Raw genomic sequence first — 27,555 nt, 5'->3', positions numbered from 1 at the left:
ATGCTTCTGTCCTAGCTTCCTACTCACCCATGGCTGCTCGGGGCTGGCACTGCCCTGCCTCTGTGTCGTATTCCTCATGGTCGCTGGGGCAGAGGCACAGGAAGGATCCCTCCACGTTCTCGCAAAGTGCAGTCCCGCACACGGCAACCATCAGCTCGCACTCATTCACATCTGCAAAGCAAGGGGCAGCGGTGGGCAGCGGGAGCCCTGACTCTGTATGGGCAGTCTGTGCATGGTCTGCAGCATGGGGTCACCCTTCAGCAGGGAGATGGAAGTTGCTAGGGACGAGAGCTCTGTTCACACCATGGCTCAACCTACGTTTGGCAAGAGCTTCCTGCCTTCTCTTAGTGGATTCAAGGAGCCTGAACTCTAGCTTGCAGTGAGACACTGGATCACAGAATCATCCAGGTTTGAAGGGACAACTGGAGGTGTCTAGTCTAACCTCCTGCTCAAAGCAGGGTCAGTTATGGGATCTCACCAGGCTGCATAGGGCTTTCTTTGTCTTATTGTGTCTTTAAAACCTCCAAGGATGGTGACTGTACAGCCTTCTTGGGCATTTGTTCCACTGCCTGCCTGTCTTCACTGTGAAAACCTTTTTCCTTACATTACACTCTGCCTGTTCTCTCCAGACACACATTAAAGTAGCTCTCTAGCACCTTCAGTGCCTCCAGCCCCCAAGCACTTCTTTCTACCTGCACAGAGAAGGGCTCCATGTTCACTGGGAGTTGCTCACTTTTTCACAGAAAAAGGACCTGCTGTGCTAAGGGAAGGGGTTTTGTCTCCATCAGCTGCCCTGTCCATGTCTGGGATTCTCCCTGCACAGATACAGTCCCTGTCTATGCTGTGGGAGCCATCACACAGTAGGAACACCAGCCTGACATCTGCTGATGCCTCTCCCTCACTGACTGGCAGAGTAACCATGGGAGACTCACCAACGCAGTAGTGCCCGGAGGGTGAGCTCTCATAGCCACGGTCACAGAGGCAGCGGAAGGAGCCGTCTGAGTTCTCACAGAAGCCGTGGCTCCCGCACAGCGTCTCGTTGGCACATTCATCTATGTCTGCAGGAGAGTGTAGAGCAGGAATTGCCTTAGACCCCACCTCTCTCAATGAACACCCCCTGCCCAGGCCCTTCTGCTCCAACCCCAAGACCTGGGGATGCAGCAGGCATTCCCTTGATGTGAGGGACTGGGTCTGGTTGCCCCACTCACTACCCTGCTATGACTGTGTGTTAGAAGCTTCCTGCAACATCCAGAGCTGCAAAGAGGTCACATGGGTAGAGTGACAGGAGAGCGTGGGAATGGGAAATGGATGGGAAGTGTGGGAGATGGTTGGCAGTGCCAGTGCAGGTAGCACAGGTCCCTGCAGAGGCATAAAGGGACACAGAGACTACAGGGTCACATCAACAGGAGATACAAGGGTGCAACTGAAGTGTGTGGGGCAAGTGCAGACAGATCTAGAATGATACTTTCCTGCTCTGTTCTTCTTGACCTAGTACTTCAGCTGCTATAGTGCCAGGGAGTAATCTCTGCCTTGCCTCAGCCCACTGGGTTTGGACAGTTAGAACTGGGTCCTCTGCCTACAGAGGGCAGGTTTACAGCCTCGCTGGCTGCATCCCACTGCCCTCCTACTGCTGCACAGGAGAGATTTCCCTGGAGCAGGTTGAGCAGTTGTGTACCCACAGCCCACTGCTCCCAGGGCCAGAAGCAGCTCCACATGCTAAGTCTGAGTCCTGGTGCAGCCCAGAGCCAAGCAGCTGGCAGCAGCTCCTCCTTGCTGCGCCTTCTCTGAGCTGGGGGAAGCCTCAAAAACTGCAGAAACCCCGTTGCTCTTTCCTCTTTGCTGGAGCCTGAACTCCAAACTCAGACTTCCCAGCCTAGCAACAGTGGTAGCAGCAGCTTTTCCCCTCACCCGGCCTTGCCAGGCAGGTGACTGGCACAGGCAGCAGCCCTAGCAAGCACAGCAAGCCCCCACAAGCACAGTGAGCTGCAGTCCAGCCCCAAGCCTGGAATCGCTGTAACCTGCCCAGGACTCTCCCCAAGCGGAAAGCAGCACAATGTGGTGTCTGTTCCAGATGCCAGGAAGAGAGAAGTCTAGACACAATCAGGCAGCTCAGCCAAGAAAACAAACTCTCAGCATTATCTGCCTCTCCACCAGCCATACATTTCCTCCTCCTCCTCCTTCTCCTCCACGGCCCTGGTAGAGATGTCACACAGAGACCCTGTCCCTACCAGAAGTGGGGATGGGGACACCCAGGGCTGTACTCACCAATGCAGTCACCCAAGGGGGTCCAGTGGAAGCCAGGCTGGCAGCCCATGATACACCGGTAGGAGCCCAAGCTGTTCTGGCACCGCCACGTGCCACAGATGGCATCCCCATATTCTTTACACTCATCCACATCTGCAGGGAGGAGGGCAAGGGGATGAGGTTGGTCAGATGGGGACCCTGCTTGCTCACTGCAGCACCTGGGTCAAGTTCAGTTGGCCAGAGGCCGTGAGCCATTTCTAGTCCTCCTTACAAGTCACGAGAAATTTTGGGTGCTGGGAGCAGAACTTCCCTCCCCCCCTGCACTGGCTGCATCCATCCCCCCAAATCCCAGGGGACTGATCTCCCCAACAATGAGCTCTCACCCACGCAGTCATCAGTCTCCTGGGAGTGTTTGAACCCATTTTCACACAGACACCTGTAGGAACCTTCTGTGTTCAGGCACTGGCCTTCTGAGCATCGGGACTTGTCTGCACATTCATCCACATCTGCAAAAACAGGCCAAAATCATCAACCTGGATCTCACAGCTGGGGAGGGAGTAGAGGGCAGGACCTGAGGTATGTGCCTGCCATCTTCCAGCTCACCTTGGCAGCTGGGTCCGCCAGCCGCGTTTGAGAAGCCAGGAGCACAAATGCAGAAGTAGGATCCGTGACTGTTGAGACACTCACCATTGGGGCTGCAGGTCTCACTGTTTAGGCACTCGTTCACATCTGCAGAGGGAGCATAGTCAGGGCCACATACCCAGCCCTGAAGGACATCCTTCACCAAAGCCACATGGATTTCCTCTCCCCAGCCTCTTACAGCAGAAAACCCTGCTGGCCCCTGGTTTTCTTGCCATGGAGACAGAGATCTCTCTCCATGGTGATTCTGCATTTGGCTATAATCTTATGGATGTGCCATAAGTGCATCCTCCCTGCCAAGAAAGAAGGGGGATCCATAGGGAGGCTGTATGTCCTAGACCCAGAAGGCTGCAGGGAGAGGGTTTGTACCTTGGCACACGGTGCTGTTGATGAGCTCGAAGCCAACCTGGCAGTGGCACTCGTAGGAGCCCGGGGTGTTCCTGCACTCTCCCCCCAGGCACTGAACAGCAGGGTCCTCACACTCATCCATATCTGCCAAGCAGAAAGGCACAGCACAGAGTGAGGCCCCAGCTCTTGCTGCCACTGGAGAAGTTCCCCACCCAGAGGAGCCATCACCTAGCTGTTAGCTTGCAAGGTGGGTTTGAGCTGCCCTACCAGACCACCCCATCAGAGTGAGATGAGGGCAGAGACTCCCTGTTACTGGGGTGTAAGGAGTCAGCCCAGACGCTTCACTCCTCTCCATCAAAGGAACCAGGATAAACTGAATCCCAGCACAAAGTCAGCAGTGCCCAGTGACAGGACCAGAGGCAATGGACACAAACTGAAACACAGGAGGTCCCATCTGAACATCAGGAAACACTTTTTTAATGTGAGGATTACTGAGCACTGGCACAGGTTGCCCAAATGGGTTGTGGAGTCTCCATCCTTGGAGATACTCAAAAGCCATGGTCCTGGACAACCGCCTCTAGGTGGCTCTGCTTGAGCAGGGGGGTTGGACAAGATGATCTCCAGAGGTCCCTTCCAGCTTCAGCCACTTGGTGATTCTGTGAGCACAGGGATACCGCTAACCCCAGTGCACACCTCCAGCAGAGCTCTGCACTTGGTACAGACAACCACCAAGGGGCCAGCGCAGCGCCTCAGTTCCTGATGAACCCTCTCTTCAGCCAACTGCCCAAGAGCAAACATCAGGAAAGTAACCCAGCACCAGCCATACCTTCTGTTGCTCTGCTCTCCTACCTGCCAGACTTGTCTACAATGTCCTTCCCCTAGTAAAGTTGGCTGGTGGCCTACATCTGTTCTGACTGAGCTGCAAAGCTCCACACAAACCCTCTCCCACCCAACTACCCCAAGCCTTGGCCAGAGCCTGCTGGCACTCTGAGGATTTTGCTCACAGCAGAGGAGAGAGGGGTACCTTCCCTCTAACAGAGGACTGAGAGATGCCAGCAGACTGCTGTTGCCCCCAGGCCCATGAGGTAGGGGGAAGCATTGGAGGATGCTGCTATTCAGGAGGATGGGCTGGTGTGCAGGCAGAAGAAGACATACTCTGCTCTTGTCCCCTGACCTGGAGGGGACAAAGTAGCTAAATTTCTCAGACTGGCAGCTCCTAAAGGCATGACAGGGACCTTCTCTTCCCCTTCGAAGAGCACAAGCATCATAAACAAGCATCATTCACTACTGCCTCAAGGCACTCCCAGCTGTTCAGTCTCATAGGGTTGCAAGTTGCAATATTCTTGAATCCTTCTCGAGGTGAACCATAGCCTAGTTAATTTATCACAAAGCTATCATAAAACCCTTATCATTTTTCAAATATGAAACCTAGATCCACAGACAAGGCCACCAGCCAAGGCAGGGAAGAACATGCCATCCTGCCATCAGGTCATTGTGACCCAAACAGTATCAAACCCTGATAAGGTGCCCTCGTGACATGGCTGGGGCAAGGTGGCTGAGAACGGTCTCACATGGAATTTTGGGAAAGGGGGAGGGCAGATGGAAGGGATCAAACTATGAACCCAAAAATCAGATGGAAACTAAACTCATTTCACACTGGCTTCCTCATACACCGAAACAGAGGAGAATAGAGAGAGGAAAGCCTCCCTCTCCTCCCCCATTGGAGACCCCCATGCAGAAGGGGTCTTCTGAGAGTCACATCAAAGGTAAGATCTTCTGTTTGCCAGCTATGTGCAGGCTGCAGAGCTCTGCAGTGCTCCAGAGAAATATTCACAGCACATGGCCAATTTTTAAACAAATACCTTTGCCAACTCTGCCTTCTCCCTTCTCTTGCCCCAAACAGGGACTTTGCATCAAGCAATCTCAAGCCCAGACATTCCCTGGGGGCAGGGAGGAAGTTTCCCTGCTTGTGCTGGGGCAGTCAGGCTGTAAGGCTGGGATGGAGTGCTCTCATGTCTCAGCAATGCAACTAACACAGATCAATGCTAGTGTTAACTCTCTGCCATGCATACCAGGGACAGCAGAGCGCTTGAACTAAGCCTTCACTTTTAAACATTACATTAGGGGCTGGGGAGAAGTGATGAAACCTGGGTGCCCACAGTCTCTCCACTGTCTGTGGACCCAAGGTTTCGCCCTCTGTTGAGAACGTACATTTTCGTCACATGCTCCTAGGCATACAGTTCTGAACTGAACAACTGTATGTGGTTCTCTGCCCATGTTTCCAAGCCTCCCGTACTCCTCTGGCCTTTGTCAGCATCCCCCAGGTCATCATTAGTCCAGAAGTCTCATCAATGAATCCTTCCCCCCATCCCTTTCCTGCATGAGGAAGATCACCTTCCTGCTGCTCTAGGTGACATCTGCTTGCAGCTCTTCACACTCTCTGCTGATTAGACAGCTAAAGAGTTGGAGAGAGATCTTGAGGCTAAAGAAGTCCTCAGGCACCACTTATAACCCAGCTATGGCAATGCCTCTTCCCTCATTCCCTCCAGCACCTGCTCCTCTGTTCCTGGGAAGGGATACCTTCACATGTGCTGCCATCTCTGGAAACAGTGTAGCCGGCGTCACAAGCCATGCAGGAGTAGGAGCCCTCCGTGTTGAGGCAGAGTCCAGAGGGACAGGGAGCCTGGGCTGTGCATTCATTGATGTCTGCATAAGCACACGAGAGAGAGCGGGATGAGTGGGAAGGATGTGGCATAACCATGACAAGGGGCAGATGTCTTGAGAGAACTAGACAACATTTTGGTCAGGACTCAGGCAGAGCCAAGTGCTCAGGAAGAGTCTAGGGAAACCTCTGGACTGGGTGCATGAGACTTCAGAGGGTTTGGACCCACGGCACCCCGGTACCTTGGCAGCTCTTTCCATCAGGTGCCACCTCATAGCCCCGGTAGCAGGAACAACGGAAGGAGCCATCAAAGTTGACACACCGTCCGTGAGCACAAGTCCCCTCCACAAGGCACTCATCCACGTCTGCATGACACAACAGAGGACAACATGGCATGGGAGGGTGCTCAGGGCTGTCCCCACCACCCAAGCCATGAGGGTGCTGTGCCCTGGCCACACAGGCTGGCTGCCTATGGAAAAAGGGTGATGCCTGTGCCCCTGCTCCTTTTGAGGTTTGCAGGGAGAATTTCCACAGGGGGGCGAAGGTGCTGCCCAGAAACAAGCTCCTCACCAATACATCTCCCGTTCCTGGGACGGTAGCCATCCCCACAGCTGACACACTTGTAGGATCCCAGCGTATTGACACACTTCCCGCTGCGGCAAGGGCTGGGATCCACACACTCGTTGACATCTGCCAAGAAACACACTCCTTTCAGGCTCCCAAAGGCAATCAGTGTAGCCTTCTCCAGGATGTACTGCTGGATCCTCGGAGTCCCCCTCTGGGGGATAGTGATGTCCAAGAGGAAATAAGACAAGATTGTCAGGCTTGGGCAACACTTCTTATAGTCCCACTTACCACTCAGGATCCTACACACACACCTGAGGGCTGACATAATCCAGCAATGAAACTCCTTGCCACAGGATGTTGCCAAGGTCAGGAATGTGCATGGGCAGAGAAAGGGATCAAAAAACATCTGTGCAGGGCTGTTTCATCAGGGACTTTCATAACTATGATTAGGATGTAGCCTCCATCTGAGGAAGCCCTTAAGGCAAGTGCTTCCTGGAGGCTGTGTGGGGAGGAGCAGGATTCTGTGCATGCCCTGTTTCCTGTACAGCCTCCGGTAATAGTCTCTCACTCTCTGTTGGAGATGAGCTACTAAGAAAGGGGGATCTTTGATCAGGCACATCATATGTTTACAAAGTCAAACGCTCTGAAGGGCCCAGGTTGTGCCATGTGAGTGGGATGCTGTGGGACAGGTGGCCTGAGTCTCTGTAGCCTGCTCTCCCTGCAGTCCACTTGGCAGCACAAGGGTCTGGTGACAGAGTCTAGGTGGCATGAAAATGGATGGGCATCTCCTCCCAGAATGGGAAGCTGGCATGGGGGATCTCCCTGGGGAGGTGGAAGAGGATCGTGGAAGAAGTCCCCTCCCTCTGCCCAGGAAAGGTGTCCCTCCTGCAGGCTGTCTCCTTGGGGAGACACGAAGCAGTGAGGAAAGAAGGTGTTCAGTCCTGCACAGGGTGGGTTGGAGGCACAGGGGAACAGGGAGCAGCAAGCTTCACCTTCACACTGTCCTCTGGGGCCCATGGCAAAGCCCTCCTTGCACTCGCAGAAGTAGGAGCCAGGAGTGTTGATGCATCGCTGTCCTCGGCAGGTAGAGGGCTGCTCACATTCATCTCGATCTGGCAACAGACAGGGAGACAGCCTGAAGTCTTCTCCCTCCAGCTTGGAGAAAGCTGGGTGCAGGCAAGGACCTGCTGCACCTGAAGCAGTGTCTGCCCAGGGGACCGCTGCCGGGGCTCTCCTCCACCTCCATCTGTCCTAGCACCCCTCTCGCCATGATGCAGTCAGTGATCAGGGCTGGCATCACAGGTGCCTGCCAAATCATGGGCAAGGTCCGGTCCCTGAGCGAGCAGGAGAGGGTGATCCCTGTGGAACAGGCTGTCTGTGGGCAGGACTGCAGGGAGGGAGGGTGTGCAGGTGTGCCTGTGTGTGTGCAGATGTGTGGGCATATGCATGAGACTGCATGAGAGCAGGAGACTGAGGAGATCCTGGGGAGGTGGCAGCCCTGTGCCAGGCAAACACCACTTACCCTCACAGCTCTGCTTGCCCTCTGAGACAGCCAGGGTGTACCCAGAGTAGCAGAGGCACAAATAGGAGCCCACGCTGTTGATGCAGTGACCTTTTCCAGCACAAGGATCTTTCAGGCACTCATCTTCATCTGTGCCCAGGCAAGGAAGGAAGACAGGCAGTCACCACCCGCAGCTGCCTGCCACTCTCCTGCAAGCCCCGCACTGCAGCAGGTGGGCAGGGGCTCAGAAGAGCTGCCAGAAAACCTTCCCCTAGGAGCCTGAAAGACCAAACGGTTTGTTGTGGCCCAGCAGGCAGAGGAGGTGCCAACCTACCAATGCAGCGCAGGCGGCTGGGGTCCAGTGTGTAGCCGGGGTGGCACAAGCAGCTGTATCCCTCTAGGGTAAGCACACAAGCGCCAGCTCCACAGGAGAGAGGTGAAGAGGCACAGCTGCCAACCCCTGGGAGGAGAGAGCACAGGATTGCAGGCAACACTGAAAGGGTGCATGGAGTTCAGTGTCTGCCTTGTGCCCCCAGCACCATACCCACACACGGGGAGGCTGCTTTTTCCTTTCTTAGAGAGTGATACTGAGCCTGCTCCTCTACATCTCTAGGCAGCCTGTACCCGTAGAGCTGCAGGGAGGACACAGCACATCCCACCACCTCCTCTGGCCTGACCCCACCGTGATGGGGTCCCCTGCACTGCTCACCTGTGCTCCAGCCCCACACAAGGGTGGTGAGGAAGCCTGCCAGCCCCACGCCTTGGAGGAGGGCTGGAAGCAGAGCCTGGCACTTGTCAGTGGGATCCTTTGGGGGGTGACAGCAGGACTCCCTGCCCTGACCCCACAGTCCTGCTAAGTGGGAGTGCAGGCAGCAGTGGCAGGGGAGGGGGGCATGGCACACCCTTCGGCACTGAGCCGGCCAGGAGGGGCCAGTCCAACCTCAAACAAAAGCCTATTGAAGGAAGACGCATTCCTCAGCAAGGTGCCTCCGCCAGGCCTGCTCCCCAAGGTGCTCCAGCCCCCGTCGGAGGGCAGGGGCTGCGCTCCCAGACACTTAAGCAACCCTGGAACAACAGCGCCCTTGTTTCCGGCGCAGTAAACAAGCCGCCCCGGGAGCCACATGCCTCCCCTTGCGCTCCCCCTTCCCGATGAGTCAGCTCACACTCGGGGGGAACGGGGCCACAGCCACTGGAGTGGGCGCGTGATCCCCTGCGCCCGGCAGCCACTGCTGCACCTGGCAAGTGAGCTGCAGGCGGGGAAGGACGCAGAAAGCCACACAGTGTGCTCCCTGTATGGGATCGCTTGCATGCCTCCCCACAGCCAGGCAGCTTTCCATGGCTGGCAGCAGACAGGACAAGGCTGGGACAACACCCCAAAGTGGTAGGGAAGGGACTTTGCTTTGGGAAGTCAAGGGGGGCATGTGGGAGGACAAACAGGCTTAAGGAAGGGAGAGAGCCCCTGGGCATAATTTCCCCATAGTGCCAGGCAGTGAGAGGAGAGAAATCTCTGAGAGTGGTGGACACGCACCCAAGCCCTGCGCTGGAATCTGTGTTGGAGCAGCAGCATCCCAGGTGGTGCTGGGGCCAGGCTGGGGAGGACCGTGCCAGGACTCCTCTTCCTCTCCTGAGGAAGAAGAGGAGAAGTGAGGTCCAGCCACCAATCCCAGACAGAGGTGCCCACCCAAGGTTTACCCATGCTGGGTGTCCCTGCATCCACAGTCCCGAGAGAGCACTTGGGAAGGGGCCACAGGGTGGCTGCAGCAACCCTATCAACTTGTTCTTTAACACAGCCTCCTCCACCTCGCTGGAGATCCACCACCTCCCTGCATCTCTACAGCCTCACATCAGCCACCCTGGTACGGTGGGGGTCCCCTGAGCCGTCCCACAGCCAGCCCAGCCAGGAGCCTGTCCTGTCCAGCGCTGGGGGCTGCTGTGCAGAGGAGGCAGCTCCCAGCATCCCCGCCGCTCTCCTCCCTCCTCGCTGCCCCATCCTCTTCCTCACAAGCCCTGCCCTCCTGCCAGCCAGGCACTCACCTCTGTGTGTGGGGAGCTCAGCGGTGGCATCAGCAGTGCCCTGAGGGACAGAAACATAGGACTGCTTCTATCCATGAGCCATGTAGCTGGGATGCAGCATTACTGAGACATTTTCCCACCCACCTCCTGGGTCCTCTTGCTCCCCAAGACGCTGTCCTGAGAGGAGAAGCTGACATGGCTGGATGCAGCTGGCAGGGCCTCTCTGTCCTGAGCACATAGTCCTGAGCAAAACACAACTCCTGGCCATGCCCAGGGGGCTGCCCACAGAGGAGCCATGCCAGCAAGCCCTGCAGGTGAGACCCAGGGCACTGCTATCGGGCATCCGGACACGGTAAATCCTGCCACTGTCACTCGCAGCTCTGAAGGGCTGAGAACAGCCACTGCTTTGACCTGCCTCAAGAGTGCTACCTCCTAGAAGGGTGATTGGTGCTAGATGCTCTTTCTCAGCATCCCCTCCTGGCAAACCCATGGCTAAAAAGGAGATGTTGGAGCACAACCTGAGTTTGCTCCGAAAACCTTTCTGCAATGGATGAAGAAAACAAGTGGCTGAGAAACATAAGACCCAGACTAGCTCTGCTGTAAATTTGGAAGCTTTGGTTCAAATTTCTTCCCTGTCTTGAGATTTCTCATGTGTCCTTGGCAAGTCACTTCACATCTGTGAAGCAGTGATGATGGCAGCACTGTTCCCTCTCTCAGAGGGTCTGCAAGTACATTCTGCGAGCTGAGCTGCTGCAGCAAGGGGACACAATGATCCTCAGGAGAGATACAGCCCAAACTCTATTCACAGCAGTGATCAAAAGACACGTATTTTTCAAGTGAGACTCATAATAAAGAAACCCAACCCCAGGAGAATCGGGCAGAGAATCAGTCTCCAGGCTGCTCCCATCAGAAAGGGTGAATTCACACAGCAGTGTGGGAGATCACCACCCCCAACTGCTCCAGTGCAGTTTCTGCTGCACCCATACCAGCATGTGGAGACCTGCCTATGAGCTGGGCTTGAACATGACACTGGGGTCTGTGCTGCCCTTCAGTCCTACAGACAGGCTAGGCTGACAGCAGGGAGTGAGTGCCCACACCTCAGTCAGCTCTGGCCTCAGCCTGTGCTGCTACCCCAGCCCCAGAAAATGCCAGCTGGAGTCAATGCTGACCATGAACTAGAGCAGCAGAGCCCTCAGCTCCTGTTGGTTTGACGTAATAGCCTCTTTCATAGCAAGGGCTAAGGGGCACATGGCACAGTACCTTCAGCCATGACAACTCACCCAGGGTGATAGGGTTTGCAGTTCGTAAGCTGTTCCCTCTGGCAGCAGCTACTTGCTCTCTTTAGTGCTCTCCCTGACCACACTTCACACTTCCCTGTCATCTGCTTGTTATACAAATAGATTTACAAATATTTGCTACCACAGATGCACCCAGATGTAGCAAGACAAACCTTACTCACCTGAACAGCAGGAGAAACTTCACCTGGAAAGTGAATTAATGCATGGTGAATAGAGACAAAGCAGGCAGGCATCCTCCTCAAACCCTGGCTGCCCTAACTTCACCCCAGCTCTAAGACACTGCCACTCAGTTCCTCACACTTCTCCACAAGCACTCGTTCGCAAAGCCAACACACCTGGACTCCTCTCCTGGCACTGTGCAGACCGCAGGAGCTTCCTCTCCTGCAGGTGCTGGCACAAGGAATTGGTCACACTTCTGTCCAGCTGGGCTGGACAAAAGTCCAAGGAGTGCCAGGGCTGCCACGCAGACCTGAGGTCCCAGAGGAGGCAGCCTGGCCCACCAGCACCAGCTGCAAAGATGTGGTCGCAGGAGCCTGAAACACTCAACCTTCTCTCCAAAGGCTTGAAGATGTGGTGTCTCATGACCCAGGAACATTAGTAGGGCTGAAGAACACCTAGCATATTCATACAGATGTAGAAAGCCCTTATCAGCTATAAGTCCATCCGTGGGGCATGGCAGGACCTGGAAATTTGCCCACCCTTGCTAGGGGCCCAGATGGAGCAACTTTAAACAGTAGACACCACACTACCCTCTCCTGCTGAGGTGCCAGGGTGGGGGAATGCCTCCAGTGCACTCCCATGAAGGCTGTACTGCAGTTGCTGTCTCCTTGCCGCCCAGTCCAATGTCCAGTTGCTGCTCTCTCCTTGCTCTTCCAAGCTGAGGGGCAGCTCTTCTGCCTCTGCCTTCCTCATCGACAGGCGGATATCAGAGCTGGAGTAGGTGTAGCCATGTCCTGCTGGGCAAATCTCCTTGAAGGCTTCTGCAAGGGGAAATCAAATCAAAGCTTCAGAGGACAGAGGTTGGAAGGAAGAGGCTGGTGCAGGGATCACCTGGCTTACTGCACCCAGATGTGATGGTGGGACAGGTATAAGAAGTGAAGATGGACAGGCATGTATGTGAATGCAGGTAGCAGTTTCTGCTATCTTGTAATTTTCTGGAGATTTCTAAGGGTTAAATCCTTATAGATTTAACATCTGGGCTGCAGTGGGTGGATGCCTTGCACAGAAGAGCAGGGTGGGTTTCTAACAGGCACTGACTGGTACTCCCAGACACCAAAAGCTACATCCCTCCCCTGGGTCAGTACTGCTAGGAAAGGATCATGCCATAGGAAGGTCCAATGTGAGCAAGGGAGCAGATAAAAGTGAACCCCTGGTACCTTCATGCTGAGTGCTTTGCACATCTCTCAAGATGCTCTGTACAAACCACCTGAAGACTTTTTCCAGCCCTGAGAACTTTGGTGCTTTCCCTTCTACCCTACCCCATGCTGAGGTACGCCAAACGTATCCTCACTCAACTTTCATCCCAGCAGAAGACGTACAAGAGACAAAAGGGCTGTCAAGGAAAGCCAGACACAGGCATGACTGTGCTCTCCCACTGGTACAGAGTGGTTTCCCATCAGGGACTTCTCTGTCTTCCCAGTATTATCCAGGTCTGCTTTCTGGGCTGCTGTACCCATCTCATAGGCCAGCATTTGCAAGTCTCACCTGAGCCAGGCACAGGGCACTCCTCGCAGTTCTTCCCCCAGCCCTTGCCGACGCGGCTGCAGCAGCAGATTTGCTGGGTGATGCGGTGGGAGAGGGGGAAGGAGCACACACCTCCAGCTGCTGAGCGGTAACACAGTCCCTGCTCCATCGACACCGCTTTGTCCGCTGAAACACAGTGGAAGGGTCAGTGCCAGAGGTCAAGCTCTACACTCTCCAAAGAGAGAATGGGGGACACTCAGTCTCTCCCCTTTGGGCCTTTCTCTGCCCGTGACTCCCAGCATTTCCTGAGGGCTGCCCCATTCTCTTCTCAGAACAACCACTGGCCTTTAGCCATTGGGCCATGCCCCATGCAGCACCAGCCCCAAGAAAATCCAGCTCCTGTGGGAGCAATTTCCATGGAGAAGAACAGTGCATGAAGGGGGCCCAAGGCATGGGGACCCATCCTGCACACAAGTGCACTTGAGAGAGACCAAAGCACGCTGCAGCCTCCACTCAGCTGTGGGGTCCTGCTCAGGTCCCTTCCCAAGCTGAGGGGTTCTCTGGAACACTTACAGATGCAATGGCTACGGGATGGGTCCAGCATGGTGCCAGGCTTGCAGGTGCAGCGGAAGCTGCCACGGGTGTTCACACACTCGGCATCTTTGCACAGGCCCTTCATCAAGCACTCATTGATATCTGTGGACAGGAGAGAGCCTGGTGAGATGTGAGAAAGCTGAGGGTGAATTGAACCCCTTACCTAGTGTCTCCCATTCAGGTGTTGGGGACCAAGGGGTTCTCAAGTCAGGTTGGTGTCTGAGGCAGCCTCTGCACCGAGCAGCATGGTGAGGACCTCCGTGGAGACAGCAGTCCCACATCTGCAGCACAGAGCTTGCTCGCTGCAGCTGCAGGGATGGCTCATGAATGACTGCTCTGCTTTGTGGTCCTCGTGGAAAACAGATGATTCCCTCACCATGAGCCACTCTAGCAGGGTCACTCTTATGGCCATCATGGTTGTTGTTTGCAAGCCTGGACTGGTGAGTCCTGTCGTTTCACCTGATCCCTGGTCCTGCTTGTATGGAGCTGTCATCCATAGAGAATCCTTGCTGAGAAACTCTGCCAGCATGCAGGAAGGGCAGTGACTGATACCCTCCAGAGACAGAGACAGGCTGTGGTTCACTGCTGTAGTGTCTTCTAGGAAGAGGTTGTGCAAGCAGGAAGGTGCCAAGCTCAAGTCCTGCCTCAAGCTCTTCCTCTGCCCCTGCTTCAGTACACATCAAATGCAGACTTTGGGAAGGGAGCTGGACTTATCCTAGGGAAACAACGTCAGGCTCACCCATTTGGCCTGCAGTAAAGCCTTTCCTACAGCACCACATAGGAATGTATGAGCTAAGCTGGAGAAGACAAGGATTGGTAAAAGGTGCACAATGGGGAACTGAAAGCAGCTTTCATGGTGGAGAGTGAGGAGGAAGCCCACCTCATGGACTGAAGTAGCTTTATATCTTCACAAAAGTGCTTGTCCCATAAAAGTCAGCATGCTGACAAAATGTGCTGTGTCAGGAGGCACAAACAGTGCAGGAAGAGCTGGATGTGAGCACAGAGCAGCAGGAGTGGGATGAACCTCAGCACCACCCTGGGACAAAACACAGGAGCATATACTACAACCTAATAGGTGGGAGCAGGCAGTGAGAGGGACCTGGGCACACTTACTGCTCACAGGACAGCTGCAAGCTGCCAAGACCAAGATATGTCAACATGATGCCAGGCAGCATCATGCCAAACACTTTCCAAAGACAGAGGGGAGTCCCAATGCCATTGTACAAGGTCCTGGTGAGACTTCAGGTGCTCTCAGAGCATCCAGTGGTCCTCTAGAGACTGTCTCAATGTGGAAGGGGTTCAGAGGTGGGCTGCGGGGACACTTGGAAGAATGGAGAGAGTGGAAGAGCCTAACTGAGAGCAGCTAGGCTCAGAAGCAGCTTTCCCAGCACTACGTTATTCCTCAGAGCTGAAGCATCACTGCTTGGTGGAAATGGAGGTGTCACACAGCTGGCTATGACAGCAGCAGTTCAGATGTAATGACCTGAGAAGTCGTCCCCAGTCCTGTGCTCTTAAACTCCCCCATTCACCCCACTGCCTGTCCCATACATGGTTGAGAGACACAGTGGCCATCAAGAGCAGGCCATGATGTTCAGTCAAACACTACAGGGATGTGCAGCAGGCCAGGGAGAGTAGGATTTTGCTGCACAATGTAATGGTTTCCTGCTCTGTACCAAGCACAGGCCAGAGTTTATGAGACCAACCAATGGCCAGACCCCAAATGTACTGGGAACCCCACTCAGAGAAGAGGCTTGGTCTCTCTGGAGGAGCCTCAGGGCTCATCCCTGTCACTCCCTGACACAGTCAGAGCAATGTGTCATTCCAAAACACCAACTGGATGAAGTGTTTGGCCTCCACATAAGCAAAGGGATTGAAGGAATTAGAGTAATGAGAGCACAAAACAAACAAGCACCAAGGTCTGAGCTTTACAAGCTTAATTGAAAACAGGGCCTCATCCCGGCCACAGTCCAACCCCCTCTATTCCACTGGCAGCAGAGGACCCACCCGTGCTGGAAATCCCCACAGGGAACAGAAGCAGGCAGGCGCGCTTGGGGCCATGCACTCCTACCCCCTGCAGCATGTCAGGGATGGGGCTAGCCCACAAGAAGTGGCCTCAGGGACCACAAATCAAGATCCTTATGCTGTCTCAGCTGCTTCGTCCCAACCCACACAAGCTTGCCGGTGCTCCTCAGAAACAGCTACGCTGAGTCAGGCAGCTTGTTGTGGAAAGGTACAGGCTGGTTTATCCTGGTGGTTGGTGAGCAGAAGTGACCTGAGTCAGCAACAGACACCAAGCATATATGGATACCAAGGATATACAGATGCCAAGGTGCCAGTGTGTGCCCTGTGCAGTGACCGCTGCGCACACACATGTCCCTACCACCAAGCCTCCAAGACAATCTTCACCTCATGTCTAGTAACCACATTATCCCTTTCAGTGCCATTCTTCCTCATGGTCCAGCAGCACCAAGAGGTTCCCTGGCTTGGTCTGCCAGGCACTCTCAACTCAAGACTCACTGCAGCCTTGTTCCTGCTCAATGGGATGCAGCAAGGAAAGGAAATGAGATCTTGCAGAGATGAGCCATTCATTCATCTGCTGGAATGCACCAGAGACAACCCATTCTGTCCATACAAAACAGAGGAAAGTGGGCTTCTGCTGGGGCCCTCCTCCAGTCACTCATCTGTTTTGACAACAGCCTGCAAAGCCAGAGCTCAGCTCCTTCCCAGGTCAGCTTCTCTCCTACAGCCAATGGCCTCAGGAATCATCAGCCCATATCCAGCCCTTGGCAACCCTGCTCCCTGGGCTGGCAAGAGAAGGCCCCATGTAGTCTATCCCACAGTCTATCAGCCAAACTGCTCACTCTGGACCCCCAAGTAAGGTGCTGGGCTTCCTGATACAAGTCCCACTGCAATAGCAGAGATGGGAAAAGCACCTCAAGGTAACAAGAGTGTCTGCAGAACAGTACTTCTCTGGCCCAGCTTACAAAGGAGCACACAGAGGCAGAAACCTCTGGTTCAGGGTTTTTGCTGTGCAAAACATCTTCCTAGCCAACTCCACATTGCCATCTCCCTCTGCTCCTCTGAAACTCGCAATGGAATGCAAATCCAGAGCAGGCACTGAAGGTCTCTGCTCGCTGACATGAGTCCCTTCAGCTGCTCTGCTCCTCTGACTCCTACTCAGTGTCTCCTGGTAGCTCCTCATACCCATAGCACTGTCTGTGGCCACATAAGGGATGAGATCTGAGCACCAAAGAGAATAGAAGCCCTTGCGTTGTTTAAAGTTTTCCCCCAGGACAATGTGGGGAGGCTGAATCATTAATTAAGTAAGCATGGTGGAAAGTCCCAGCTAAAAGAGATGAGTCATTGGATTGCCAGCCCTGGGTTTGCATGGCCAGGGCCCAGGCTCCCTGCTGCATCTTCGAGAAGACACCTCTCAGCTTATCATGAATCATAAGAAGGGAACCATAAAATTCAGAGCACAGAAAAACACAAGCAACTGTGGGTCCGAGAGATGCCAAATAAACATAAACTGGAGAGAAAAGAGGAGTGATGGCGCCTTCCTCATATGGAGCTGAGGGACCGCGGGAGTGAGAAATGGATAGACCCCAGCACCGTGGGGTAGGCAGGACAGCCTGGCAGCAGGGACAAATGACATGCTCAGAACAGAAGGAATTGCTTCTATGGCACTCTCCTACTTGTAAATGAACAACTGAACAAGCTGGCAACCTTCCCAAATGTTTTCAGGCAACAGAATTTCTGTTGCTTCAGACTATGGGACAAGTGTTTTTACACTCACAGTTAGCACAGCAGCAACACAGGTCCTTGCTGGGTCAGTAGGACTTAACAGGTGTGTTCTCTTATGCTGACTCAACTACACACTGACTATATGTATCAGTTGAGTCATGTAGTCCAGTGTTACCCAGTTTTCTTTCATTCTTGATGAAAGCACAAGAGATTTTTATAAGTCACATTCTTTGCAGATCTGTACCAGGGAGTTAGATAATTGTATTTTACTTGTGTGGGTAATTACAACTCTGACAGTGGATGTGGGAAGGAGAGAGAGATATGAAAGTAGCATCCTTACCTTGGCAGTGACTTCGGTTCAGCCTCTTGTATCCCTGGGGACACTCCACCTGCCCATTCTCAATCACAAGGTGTGCTGGGAAGAAAACAAGCAGTGTGGGACATCAGCAGTAGAGCCAGCTGCCAGTGTCCTACCTTCTCTCTGCCCTCCTTGCAGAGGGGAAAGAATCCCTAGGTCTGCCTTGGATGGGCCTCTGGTGACTCCCAGGGCAGAGGGAAAGGTGGGAGCAGCCACATTTCCCAAGCAGCGTCTTCTGCTGCTTGGCAGGTGCCAACATGGTGACCCAGAGGTGCTGTCTGTGCTTCATATGTATCACTGTGTCACCTCAGCTCCTCCCAGGCTAGCTTGGATAGCCAGGTGGCACATGACAAGGGAAACGAGAGTGAAAGGAGTAACAGAGGTCCTTGACAAGATGATGAAATAACAGCCCAGGGCCTTTTTATTACATTTTCCCCTTTTACTGCATGTGACTTCCTGCCCTGATCACTCTCATCAAAGAGAATTTCAAATTGCTGCTTAAAATGGTTTTGTGGGTTTCAAAATGGCCTATAACCCGCACAATTAAATCTCTCCAAATATTTTAAGGGCAAGTAAAATATGGCCCATAAATTCCAAGGAGGTCAAATTTAGGCACCATATTTTGGAACAAGAGAAAGGGAATCCAGAAGGTGACGGGTTGGGAAGTGAGTAAGCACAGGGTGGGGTAGGAAGAAGGATGCTTTGCTTAAGGATGGGATTTTCCTAGGGTGGGGTTTCTTTTTAATTTTCTGGACTGTATGCTTGGAAACAAGAAGTGCTTGTAACAGCTAAGTGACTGTCCAGCCGTATTCCCACCACTTGAATTCCTCCTGCCTGGCATCAGTAGCTTACGCCCTGGTGTCATATGTGGAAAGCCCTCCACAGCAATAGCCATATCGAGGATCTGGCAGATTTCTAACACATTGCAGCTTTTGAGAACTAGCGACAAATTGAGACCATCCTTGTGGGAGGAGATGGTTGGAAAGAGCCTGCAAAGGTTAAGAACACAAACAACGTGCTGGGGGCAGAGAACAGGTGTGTCCATTACTCTGTACTGGACATTTTGACTCTACAGTACTGTTTATAAAGCCATTCTAGAACACTTCTTGAGTCAGGATATTTCTAGGATATTCCTAAGATAAAGGCGCTTGGGAAAACAAGTCATTCAGTAGCGTGTACGAGGAAGGGGAATAGAAAGCCTGGTTTCCTCAGGTATATTAAATGAAGATACAAGGTTCTTCGGGTGCAGAGAGATCCTCAGGGGCTGGACAAATGACTAAGACAAAAATCTATTCGCCCCCTTCAACAGGTCAGTCATGAATTGCAAGCAGGAAGTGCTTACAAATACCTGCACGTTAGGGGTGAGGGGGTTGCTAGTGATACTGGGAATCAATGGGTATATTTCCAGTATTCCAGGAAGGGAAAAATAAACTCTGCCTCATGGGCTCCAGGCTCAGCACGCCAGTGGGACTCCAGTTCTTCCTACAAAGCAGCCTGTGGGCTTGGGGCTGCTGTCAGGCATTAACTGTGCTTGGAAGCATCTGTCAGCCTCAGCATGATGTGATAACAGACGCTCAAATGAAGCAGCATCGTTATGTGTGAGCCCTCCAACGGGGAGCCAAGCATGCCAGAGATCAAACAGTGATGACATGTGTCAGAGCCCCGCTCCCTCTGAAAAGCCTTTTCAGGGAAACAGATCCTCCAGCATCCCTCTGCCAGATGATGCTGGGGAGAGGGCAAGGCAGAAAATACCAGTGATGGGGAGTGAGCATGCAGGTCTTGTGCCACCTCAGGAGTTGTATGACTCCAGTCTGCAGAAACCTGTAGTTCATTACTGCAGCAAATCACTTGTGAGGCTGCAGACAAACATCTTAATTTTGCAAAGAAACTTGTGTTCCCTGGAAAGAATAACTGTAATGTAATGTGAGCAGATCTCTCTGTACCAAGGGGAACCAAGACAGTTTCTGAAGTACTGGATGGAGGCTGCTCTCTTTCTGCCAGGACCTGGCCGCAAGGGAAGACAGCATGTGTCTGCAAGAGGATGTAAGCTATTAATTCTCAGCTTTGTACTTGGTTACTCGAGCAGAGGACCATTTCCTTCCACGAGCTCTAATGTTGCCAAACTACAGCAGAGATGGCCAAAACCCCCTGAAAAACCATCCTCGGACACCTGAATTTCCTGCAAAGGGGATCAGCATCCACCCCTCTCCCATGCAGCTGGTAGCAGTGGGAGACTGGCTTTGGAGGCTACTCCTCTGGAACCCAGCAAAGGGAAAAAGCCAATCTGATGATCAGAGAAGGCAGAAATCTGTCAGCATCCACAGCCAGAGGTGTCCCAGCCTCCTCTGTCTGTCTACACTCTCTCCGGGAAAGGGGTTCTCTCAGAGCCTGAGGATGGAGATGGAGCAGCTGAGCTGCATCTGTCAGGCAGAAGGATTTCAGGCTTGCTGAGGGCAGGAGCTCTGGCTCCTGCATCAAGGGTGTGATTTCAGGGCCTCACCTCCTCAGCCTTGTGGGCACTGTGCCGAAGCAATGTGCTCACCAGCTACCTGTACACCAGGACTCCCCCTCAGTTCTCCTCATTGCTCCCTCCAGCTCTGCCTCATCCCACTGCCTGGCGCTGCTTTCTGCAAGCTCTGCAGGCACCAGGCATCTCCAGAGGGGCCAGGCTCACACATGGGAGCATATATGCATAAAGCTCACAGATCCACAAAGGAGGTGAGCGCAAAGCAGCCAACAGCCCAGGACTCCCACCAGCACCTTTGTCCCCAGCTAGAATAATACTCAAGCAGAGTAGGATAAGAAGGGAAGTGAACACATGGAAATCGGGCCGAGGGATTTTGCAGCCTAGCAAGGTGATCTTTAAGCAGCTAGGCTAGTTTTCCATCACTTACCAGGAGAAGAAGCTTTATCCTAGGGCCCTGGCTCCCCAAACACTGTCTGAAGGTGGGATGAAGAAGCTCAGGCTGATGATGAAGTGGAAAGAAACCACTTCTAGTGGTGGTAGCTAAAAGGGCCTGAGTGAGATGAGGTTTGTAGGGTGAGATAATACATTGCATTAGGCCAGCTGATATCACTCTGTTAAAAGGGGAAGAGGCAAGCCTGAGGTCAGATGAGAGGTGAGGAAATGCTTGGCTGCTGAAAGCTAGCCCATTTCTTTCAACCCCACAGCAGCCTCCAGAGAGAAGATGGATTGGAGATGCCAGACCAAGAAGTAGGCAGGGCTGTGGCTGTGGGGATAAGCTGAGTTCCCCAGGCAGAACGGACAAGAGGGAAAGGACACAAATCCTTCAGTCCAGATCTGTCATGACTGCTCCTCTCTACTCTGGGTGGTCTGTGGTAGGCAGGCTCCAACAAGACTTTCTCCAATGCCTCAACAAATGCTACAGCAAGCAGGGGTGGGGAGGGCATGCACCAGTGTTGATGTGCGATACAAAACTAAGCCCTCTGCTCTACTCATGGTCAATAAAGATCTTTAAGGTGAAAAAGATGCTTGAAGGAAAAAGACTCTGGGAATTACTATCGGCTTTTGAAGTTGTTCCAACAAAGAGAACCTCATTCTGCTCCCACAGTAGCTTCCAGCTGGGACAAGATACCTCCATACCTAAAAAACCCCACTATTGCAACACTGCTGCTGTGTGCTAAGACCATGATGCTGCATATGAATGATGGGCAAAGCAAGCACTCTGCAGAACACAGCAGTCCTGAAAATGCTGCACTTCCTCAGGTTAAGAATTGTTCTCTGTGGTACTGTCACAACCTTGCAGAGGTTTCAGCTTCTTTCCCCACATCCAGGCCTTCTTTACTGTCCTGGACAGACTCCCTGCAGCACATGGTGTAGCAGTGGCAGAACCAGCCCCCTCTGTAGCCTCCTTCCTGTATTTTCAGGTTTGGGTTTTTTTTTTCCCTGTATGCTCCCCACTCTGACTGCAACATGAGCAGACCGGGGGGTTGATTTTTCAAGGGGCTTCCTATAGCTGTTTCAATGCCTGCAGGCACAGCACAGAGTAGCGTGTGGCTTGTGGAGCTGCTCGGCGTTTCTGATGACGACGGCTTCATGGGTGAGCTGCCACCCCTCTCACAGTGGGAGGTCTGTTTGGGGAGTGCTGCGGATGCCAAGCCAGACATTACAAGATCCAACTTTCCAGTGAAATTCAGACTTTTCTCTAGGACAAAAAACTTGAAAAAACATGGGGAGTGGGAATAAAAACAAAACAATAGCCTTCAAAGACTTGTTTCTTAATGCAGTTAAAACCCAGAGGCATGAGGAGAAAAAGCAGCCCAGGAATATCTGCAGGGAGCACAAGCAGTGGGTGCGCAGCCCAGCCTACACTCAGGCTGTCTGCAGCCTGAAGAGACAGAGGGCACTGAAAAAAAAGGACCTGGAAGACAGAGGTTTACTGCTGCACCCAGGAAGTCCCTCAAACAGACAGCAAGGTGAGACTTGTAGTTCCTGGGCAGTACCATAGACAGTATGGTTTTCTCCTGGAACACTGCTGGTCACAGAGGTGTGTGGTCTCAGGGACAGGAAGGAGGTGGAAGAGCAGGGCTATGACCCCCTCTGGGCAGAACTCTCTACTACCAGTCTCCTTTATCCCCATGTGCCTGAGGGGGGCCAAGGCTTCAGGGAAACTCGTGTTCAAATCCACACCCGTCCTGGGGTCTGTGTCAACATGCAGCTTGGGTCTTGTTCGTTTTAGTTTCCACGGTCCATCACCTGACCTTGTTCCAGTATGTTCTTCTCCAGAGACCACTGTATACCCCAAAACAATATATGGTCTGGCAGGTAAGCAGGAGTAGCTCTGCCCAGCAGTGTGCCTGCTACTAACTCCACATCCTGAGCTTACTAGGGGATGGGACGTTGCTTCATAGCACCTTCCTCACCAGCACTGCTCAAATACCCTGAATCTCTGCTTCAGCTGCTTTGTCAGCCTCTAATTCCCTTTTCCCACTATCAGTCTTCTCCACGTTTTACCTTCCAGCTCCCATATGCTGCTACCTCTCTGTTCTAGCCTCTCAATGTATGCTCCACTGCCTCCTCCAAGTACTAAAAACCCAGGAGGGTCATTGGATGTCTCCATCTGATTTATCGTATCTCGCAGGGCAGCACATTTCATCCAGTCATCTCTAGCTGGAGCTGAAGGACTACAGATGCACAACAGCATGCAGGTGTCCTGTTGCTCTCCAGGGCCCTGTGTCTGGCTCATCTCTTTCTTTCATGGGTCGGGTGAAAGCCTGTGACCCAACAGCACACAGAGCAAGCTCTTGGCTCTCCCCCTTATCCCAGGGCTGTCTCTGACATATCCTGGGGGTCCCATCTTCAGCTCTCACTTACATGAGCAAAACCAAACTCCCAGCAACTTCTACTACAGCCTGCTTGAATCCCCATCACTGTGTCCACTTCTCTGAAGGGGCCTAATAATACACACCAACCCAGGAGCAAACCAGACAGTCAAAACCCTGAGCAGAGCCTAAGGAAGCCTCTGAGATGAATGTAACCACCCCTACCTTAATTCTGAACTCAGCTTTTAACATGGTCTCCTTAGGAGGCAAAGCATTCAAGTGCCTTGGCTTTTCTGATGCTGGGCAAAACACAAAAAATAGCAAGTATTGGTCATGGCAGGTTCACTCAGTCAGATGCCTGCCTGCAATTCTTCTTCTTCTCTGATGTCTTTCCGCACACAAACATGTACCAAACATGAAAGCTGCAGTCGAGGGAGACATCCGGACGTATCCAGACTCTACTAACAATCAGTGTCTCGGGCAGACAGTCAATCCAAACAAGTTCTCCATTTGTCTAGCTCTTGCCTGGCTGCATTTCTGTACATTTGTAAGTGTTTACACTGAACTAGCTTCTGCCATTTCTGTCTCTAGTTGCTGGAATTAAATTCCCAGTGCTGTCAAGTCTGGTCTCGTGCACGTGTCCCTGGGACACACAAGTGCAAGGAGAAGTTCTCTCTGAAGACTCCAGTGCCAAGAAGAAAGCTGGAAACATCCACTGGACATGTTATCACTGTGCACGAGACACCAGGTCACTGAACTACAGCCCAGTGACTTTGAGTGAGCACAACATGGGCCAGTAAGGCCAGGAGACAGAAGGGATGTGGTCTGCAGGCAGGAACAATGCAGAGTGACGCCTTCACACTGGACAGGCATGGACCTGGGAGTCTTGGCAGAGGAGGCACAGGGCAATGAGAGGTCACAGTGCTTGGTGGCTCCATTAGAGCAGTAAGATCATGGAGAAAGGACTGTTTCCCTGGCTCCATCCTCAGGTGAGATCTCTCATATGTGAAGAAAAGCATGCCAGCCACCTGGGCTTCTCACTCCAGAACAGCCAGGCTCTCTAAGGCTGCTTCCATTGAGAGCCACCTTACAGCTCCCTTCACCTGAACTGTGTGGCCTCCTGCATGTGGGGCTGGTTACAGGGCAGTCAATGGTAGCCAAAGGAGGAAGATACTTGCACATAATTAAAGAGGATGAAAACGGCCCCTTCAACTACCCCAAATTTCTTGTGGCAGAGGAAGAAGGAAAACCCACAAGGATCACTTTTCATATACCCATGGAATTAATCTGAAAAAAAGCCAGACAAGCATCTGTCCACTCAATGAAGACCAGAAGTGACAACCTCCCTTGAGTTTCAGCTGCTGCTGGGACACAGGGCACGTGCTGAGCTATGGAGGTGGAACACACTGGCAGCTAGGAGGCATTTTGTAAGTGCATGTGCTCTACTGGCTGGCTGACTGCAAGGAGCACACGGAGAGATTTCGTGCCTGTTTTCATGTCTTGGAAGCCTGTGATTAGAGAAACATTTTGAAGCCTGAAGATCTAAGTCCAGCAGAGCAAATCACTGCTGCAGCTCTGGCCGCTGAGTGATACCCAGCATCCTGGCACAGAAAAACTGAAAGGAGGTGCAGAGTTTTTGCAGCCATTTGCAGCCTAACTGAAGTGTTAAGTGGTCGCCCTAATTCCTAATGGGGGAATCACAGAGAGACAGCGTGAGAAACGGGGAGACTGCAGTGGGATGGGGAGGAGAAAGCCATGACTGGGGATGCAAAGGACTGGCACAAAGAGGAGGGGGCTGGGGCTTGTGGGGGGCATTTCCTTCTTTGTGCTGAACCTGGAGATCCTATGGTCACCCCCATACCGCATGTGCCCAGGGCTCCCTTGGGGCTGGCACACAAAGGCGGGCAGGCAAGCAGCAGCATGGCCTGGGGCCACAGCAGAGCCATGCAGAGTGGGAGGATGACAGCAATCAGTGCTCCCCAGATCTACACTGGGTTCCAGCATGCTGACAACCTTGTCTGTGATTGTGAGGAATTTGGCTCCAGTCAGCCCTATCCCTGGCCAAGGAGGAACCAAACTGAAGGAAGACGAGACACAAACAGCTCTTGGGAGCATGTGTGCAAGCCAAGCGGGACATCCTGTGGGCAGAGCTAGATGGCACTAACACCACACTTGCCTGCACAAAACCTGACATTTTGGGCACCTCCATTCTCCTCAGGGGTCAGCCTCCTGGACCATGGAATCTGTTTACTTTTGTCCTTCAATCCAGTGAAGGCATGTGAATGAGCATCCAGGCAGTGATGAAAGGGCACAGGCAGGCAGGCAGGGGAGATGTGAGCAGCTCCATGCCTGCATTGCACTGGACATGTGCACCTCGCCCTGCACCAGACCTGGTTATCAGTGGCTGCTGGAGCCACTGTGCCTGTGGGGCTGCCTCCTCCCAGCCAGGAGTCCTTCAGCATGGCCTCTCCACCACCACACAGGATGAGGCCACAGCACGAGGGGCCATGCCCATCATGGAGCACCCTGAGCGAAGCAGCAGAGGAATCCCCATCTCTCACTAGATCAGTCCAGCCGGCTCCCAAGCACAGCAGAAATGGAGCTGGACGCCCGTGCCCCTGGAACGGACCCCGGGTGCACTCCTGCCAATTGTTTGATGTAGTGTTATTTCCAGAGGCCCTGCCAAGCCCGTGTTGGGCCCAGAGCAAGCCCGTAACTCTATAGGGCCGAGTCTGCAGCCTCCTCCGCTGATCTAGGACTACACCTCCTAAAACCACGGCCGCTCTTTTCCCTTTTCTTCCTCTGATTGAGGCTAGCACAGCAGGAACTGCCAGCTGCACTGGGGTTTTGCAGGGGCAGTTTAAGGAGAAAGCACTGAGCCTGGGGCCAGCACCCAAACCAGTGCTGCTCCCTGGTGTGCGGGCTGGGGCAGCAGCCGGCACAGCCCTGCACACTGCCTCGGACCTACCGCCCATCCCCAAGGGCCTTGGGCAAAGGAAAGCAATACAGCAGGGGACCTGGGGCTGCTCCATGCCTCCTTGGCTGAGTGAGGCAGCCTGACCATTTTTGTTTGCCAAGGGTGCAGGTTGTCCGTCATGCCATCCAGGCAGCGGCAATACTCACCTGGCCGGGGAGGGCAGGCCAGGCACCGGTCCATACCCCAAAAGAGCCCCACGCTGCCACAGCAGTCCTCCAGCTTTGTCAGCCCTGGCAGGGGGTTGGTGCACTGCAGAGAGAGGACCAGAGGATCAGACACCTGTGAGATGGGGAGGGGACACACACCCATCCACTGTGGCTGCCTGGTGTGGCAGTGGCAGAGCCAGCATGGGGGACAACGGTTTGGCACGGCCCTCCCGGCACAGCTCCCCGCTGGGACACAGTGGGACTAGGGATGCGGTTTAGACAGTAAACAGTTGTGTAGACAGAAAAGCACGAGAGTCCCTCAACTGCACCCCTCAGAGGTGAAGGGGACACCAAAGAGAACATGATGATGATATCACCCAGCAAAGCCCTGGGATCAGCCCATGCCTGGCTGATTAGCCAGCAAAATGGGTGCACCACTCCAGCCCAGCAGGGAGCTTGCAGTCAGGCACCTTCCTCTGCCTAATGAGTCTCTCCTTCTCCCCCCTCTCCCCACCAGCAAGGACCTCTGGATTACAGGCTTCCCCATTAGAGTGGAGCCGCCACGGCCCACAGGCCGGAGCTGGCCCCCGTCCAGGCACGCATGGCCGCTTGCCCAGCACACTCGCATACCGATCGGCTCAGCTGCAGCTGAGTGGGGAGAGGCAAGCACTCCTCGCCAGGCTCCTCGACCTCTCCCGGGCACAGCATCACCCCAGCTGGATGAGGTGCAAGCACAAGGGTACCCTCTGCCCCACCCAGAGGATCTCCCGCAGCCTCTCTGGGCATCCATGAGCATCTCCATGCATCATCATCTGTTCCCAGGGTCAGAAAGCTGCTGTTTCCCCATGGAGGAGCTGGGCTTTTCCAACCCCATGGTCTGATCTCATTTATTTTTGCCCTAGGAATGTCTGAGAATATACCCCACCAGAAATCATTTGGATGGGAGCGAATGAAAGACAGGATGGGAAGCAGAAGCAGTGCCCCATAAAGGGCTGGGGAGCAGCGAGGTGTGGGCCGAGTCCCTGGCTGCCCAGCCTGGGGGTCTCACTGAGTGCGAGTTGCTCTGGGGGAGCTCACAGGTGTTCCTGTGGGTGCCAAAAACCTCCAATGCTTTTCCAGTGACGCAAGAAAAACATATGGGGAAAGACAAAATAAGAAATTACAGTGACTGTGGGACAGGGGTGAGAAAGCCCCTCATGTGCATTTGCTTCCCAAGCCCCGACTGAGCTGCCCAGGAAGGCGTCGTTCCATGGAAATCAGACTTTCATTTATCGTCTGAGAGGGAAAGGAATTTTCCTATGTTTTATACGTTTCCTACAATAATCGCAGAGTGTGGCTGTAAATGTTGCTATAAATAGGGCACCCTTTTTAAACGAGACTGTATGTGAAAGCCATCAAGTCTGGGCTGTGCTGCCCCAGGGCACAGCCTGGTCAGAGCAAGGCAGTGAGGTCTCCCTGTTGGGCCAAAGTGAGGAATTTTCTTCCCAAGTACTAACAC

General features: G+C 53.5%; 1 protein-coding gene across 4 annotated transcripts in view; it reads right to left on the bottom strand.

Annotated features, from left to right (window-relative positions):
• Positions 1–27,555, bottom strand: part of LTBP2 (latent transforming growth factor beta binding protein 2) — a 57,773-nt gene that overhangs the window by 7,436 nt on the left and 22,782 nt on the right. Inside the window, exons 6-25 of one of the 4 annotated variants that reach the window (XM_026850122.1) lie at positions 26,058–26,160; positions 17,634–17,708; positions 13,529–13,651; positions 12,977–13,141; positions 12,040–12,252; positions 11,434–11,456; positions 9,996–10,035; positions 9,490–9,585; positions 8,296–8,421; positions 7,983–8,111; positions 7,453–7,572; positions 6,464–6,583; positions 6,136–6,258; positions 5,812–5,937; positions 3,253–3,375; positions 2,848–2,973; positions 2,628–2,750; positions 2,266–2,397; positions 933–1,058; positions 28–171 (exon numbers count right to left, since the gene is read on the bottom strand). In XM_026850122.1, coding sequence (XP_026705923.1) covers positions 28–171; positions 933–1,058; positions 2,266–2,397; positions 2,628–2,750; positions 2,848–2,973; positions 3,253–3,375; positions 5,812–5,937; positions 6,136–6,258; positions 6,464–6,583; positions 7,453–7,572; positions 7,983–8,111; positions 8,296–8,421; positions 9,490–9,585; positions 9,996–10,035; positions 11,434–11,456; positions 12,040–12,252; positions 12,977–13,141; positions 13,529–13,651; positions 17,634–17,708; positions 26,058–26,160 — 2,356 coding nt within the window. Of the gene's footprint in view, positions 1–27; positions 172–932; positions 1,059–2,265; positions 2,398–2,627; positions 2,751–2,847; positions 2,974–3,252; positions 3,376–5,811; positions 5,938–6,135; positions 6,259–6,463; positions 6,584–7,452; positions 7,573–7,982; positions 8,112–8,295; positions 8,422–9,489; positions 9,586–9,995; positions 10,036–11,433; positions 11,457–12,021; positions 12,253–12,976; positions 13,142–13,528; positions 13,652–17,633; positions 17,709–26,057; positions 26,161–27,555 lie in introns of all 4 variants that reach the window. The other 3 variants (XM_026850124.1, XM_026850126.1, XM_026850125.1) reach the window with 3 other exon arrangements.

Source organism: Athene cunicularia, assembly GCF_003259725.1.
Source record: "Athene cunicularia isolate RWA chromosome 5 unlocalized genomic scaffold, athCun1 chr5_part1, whole genome shotgun sequence".
In the NCBI taxonomy this organism is placed as follows: Eukaryota; Metazoa; Chordata; class Aves; order Strigiformes; family Strigidae; genus Athene; species Athene cunicularia.
The sequence above is the reverse complement of the archived record's forward strand: the minus strand, read 5'-3'. Positions and strand labels throughout refer to the sequence as shown.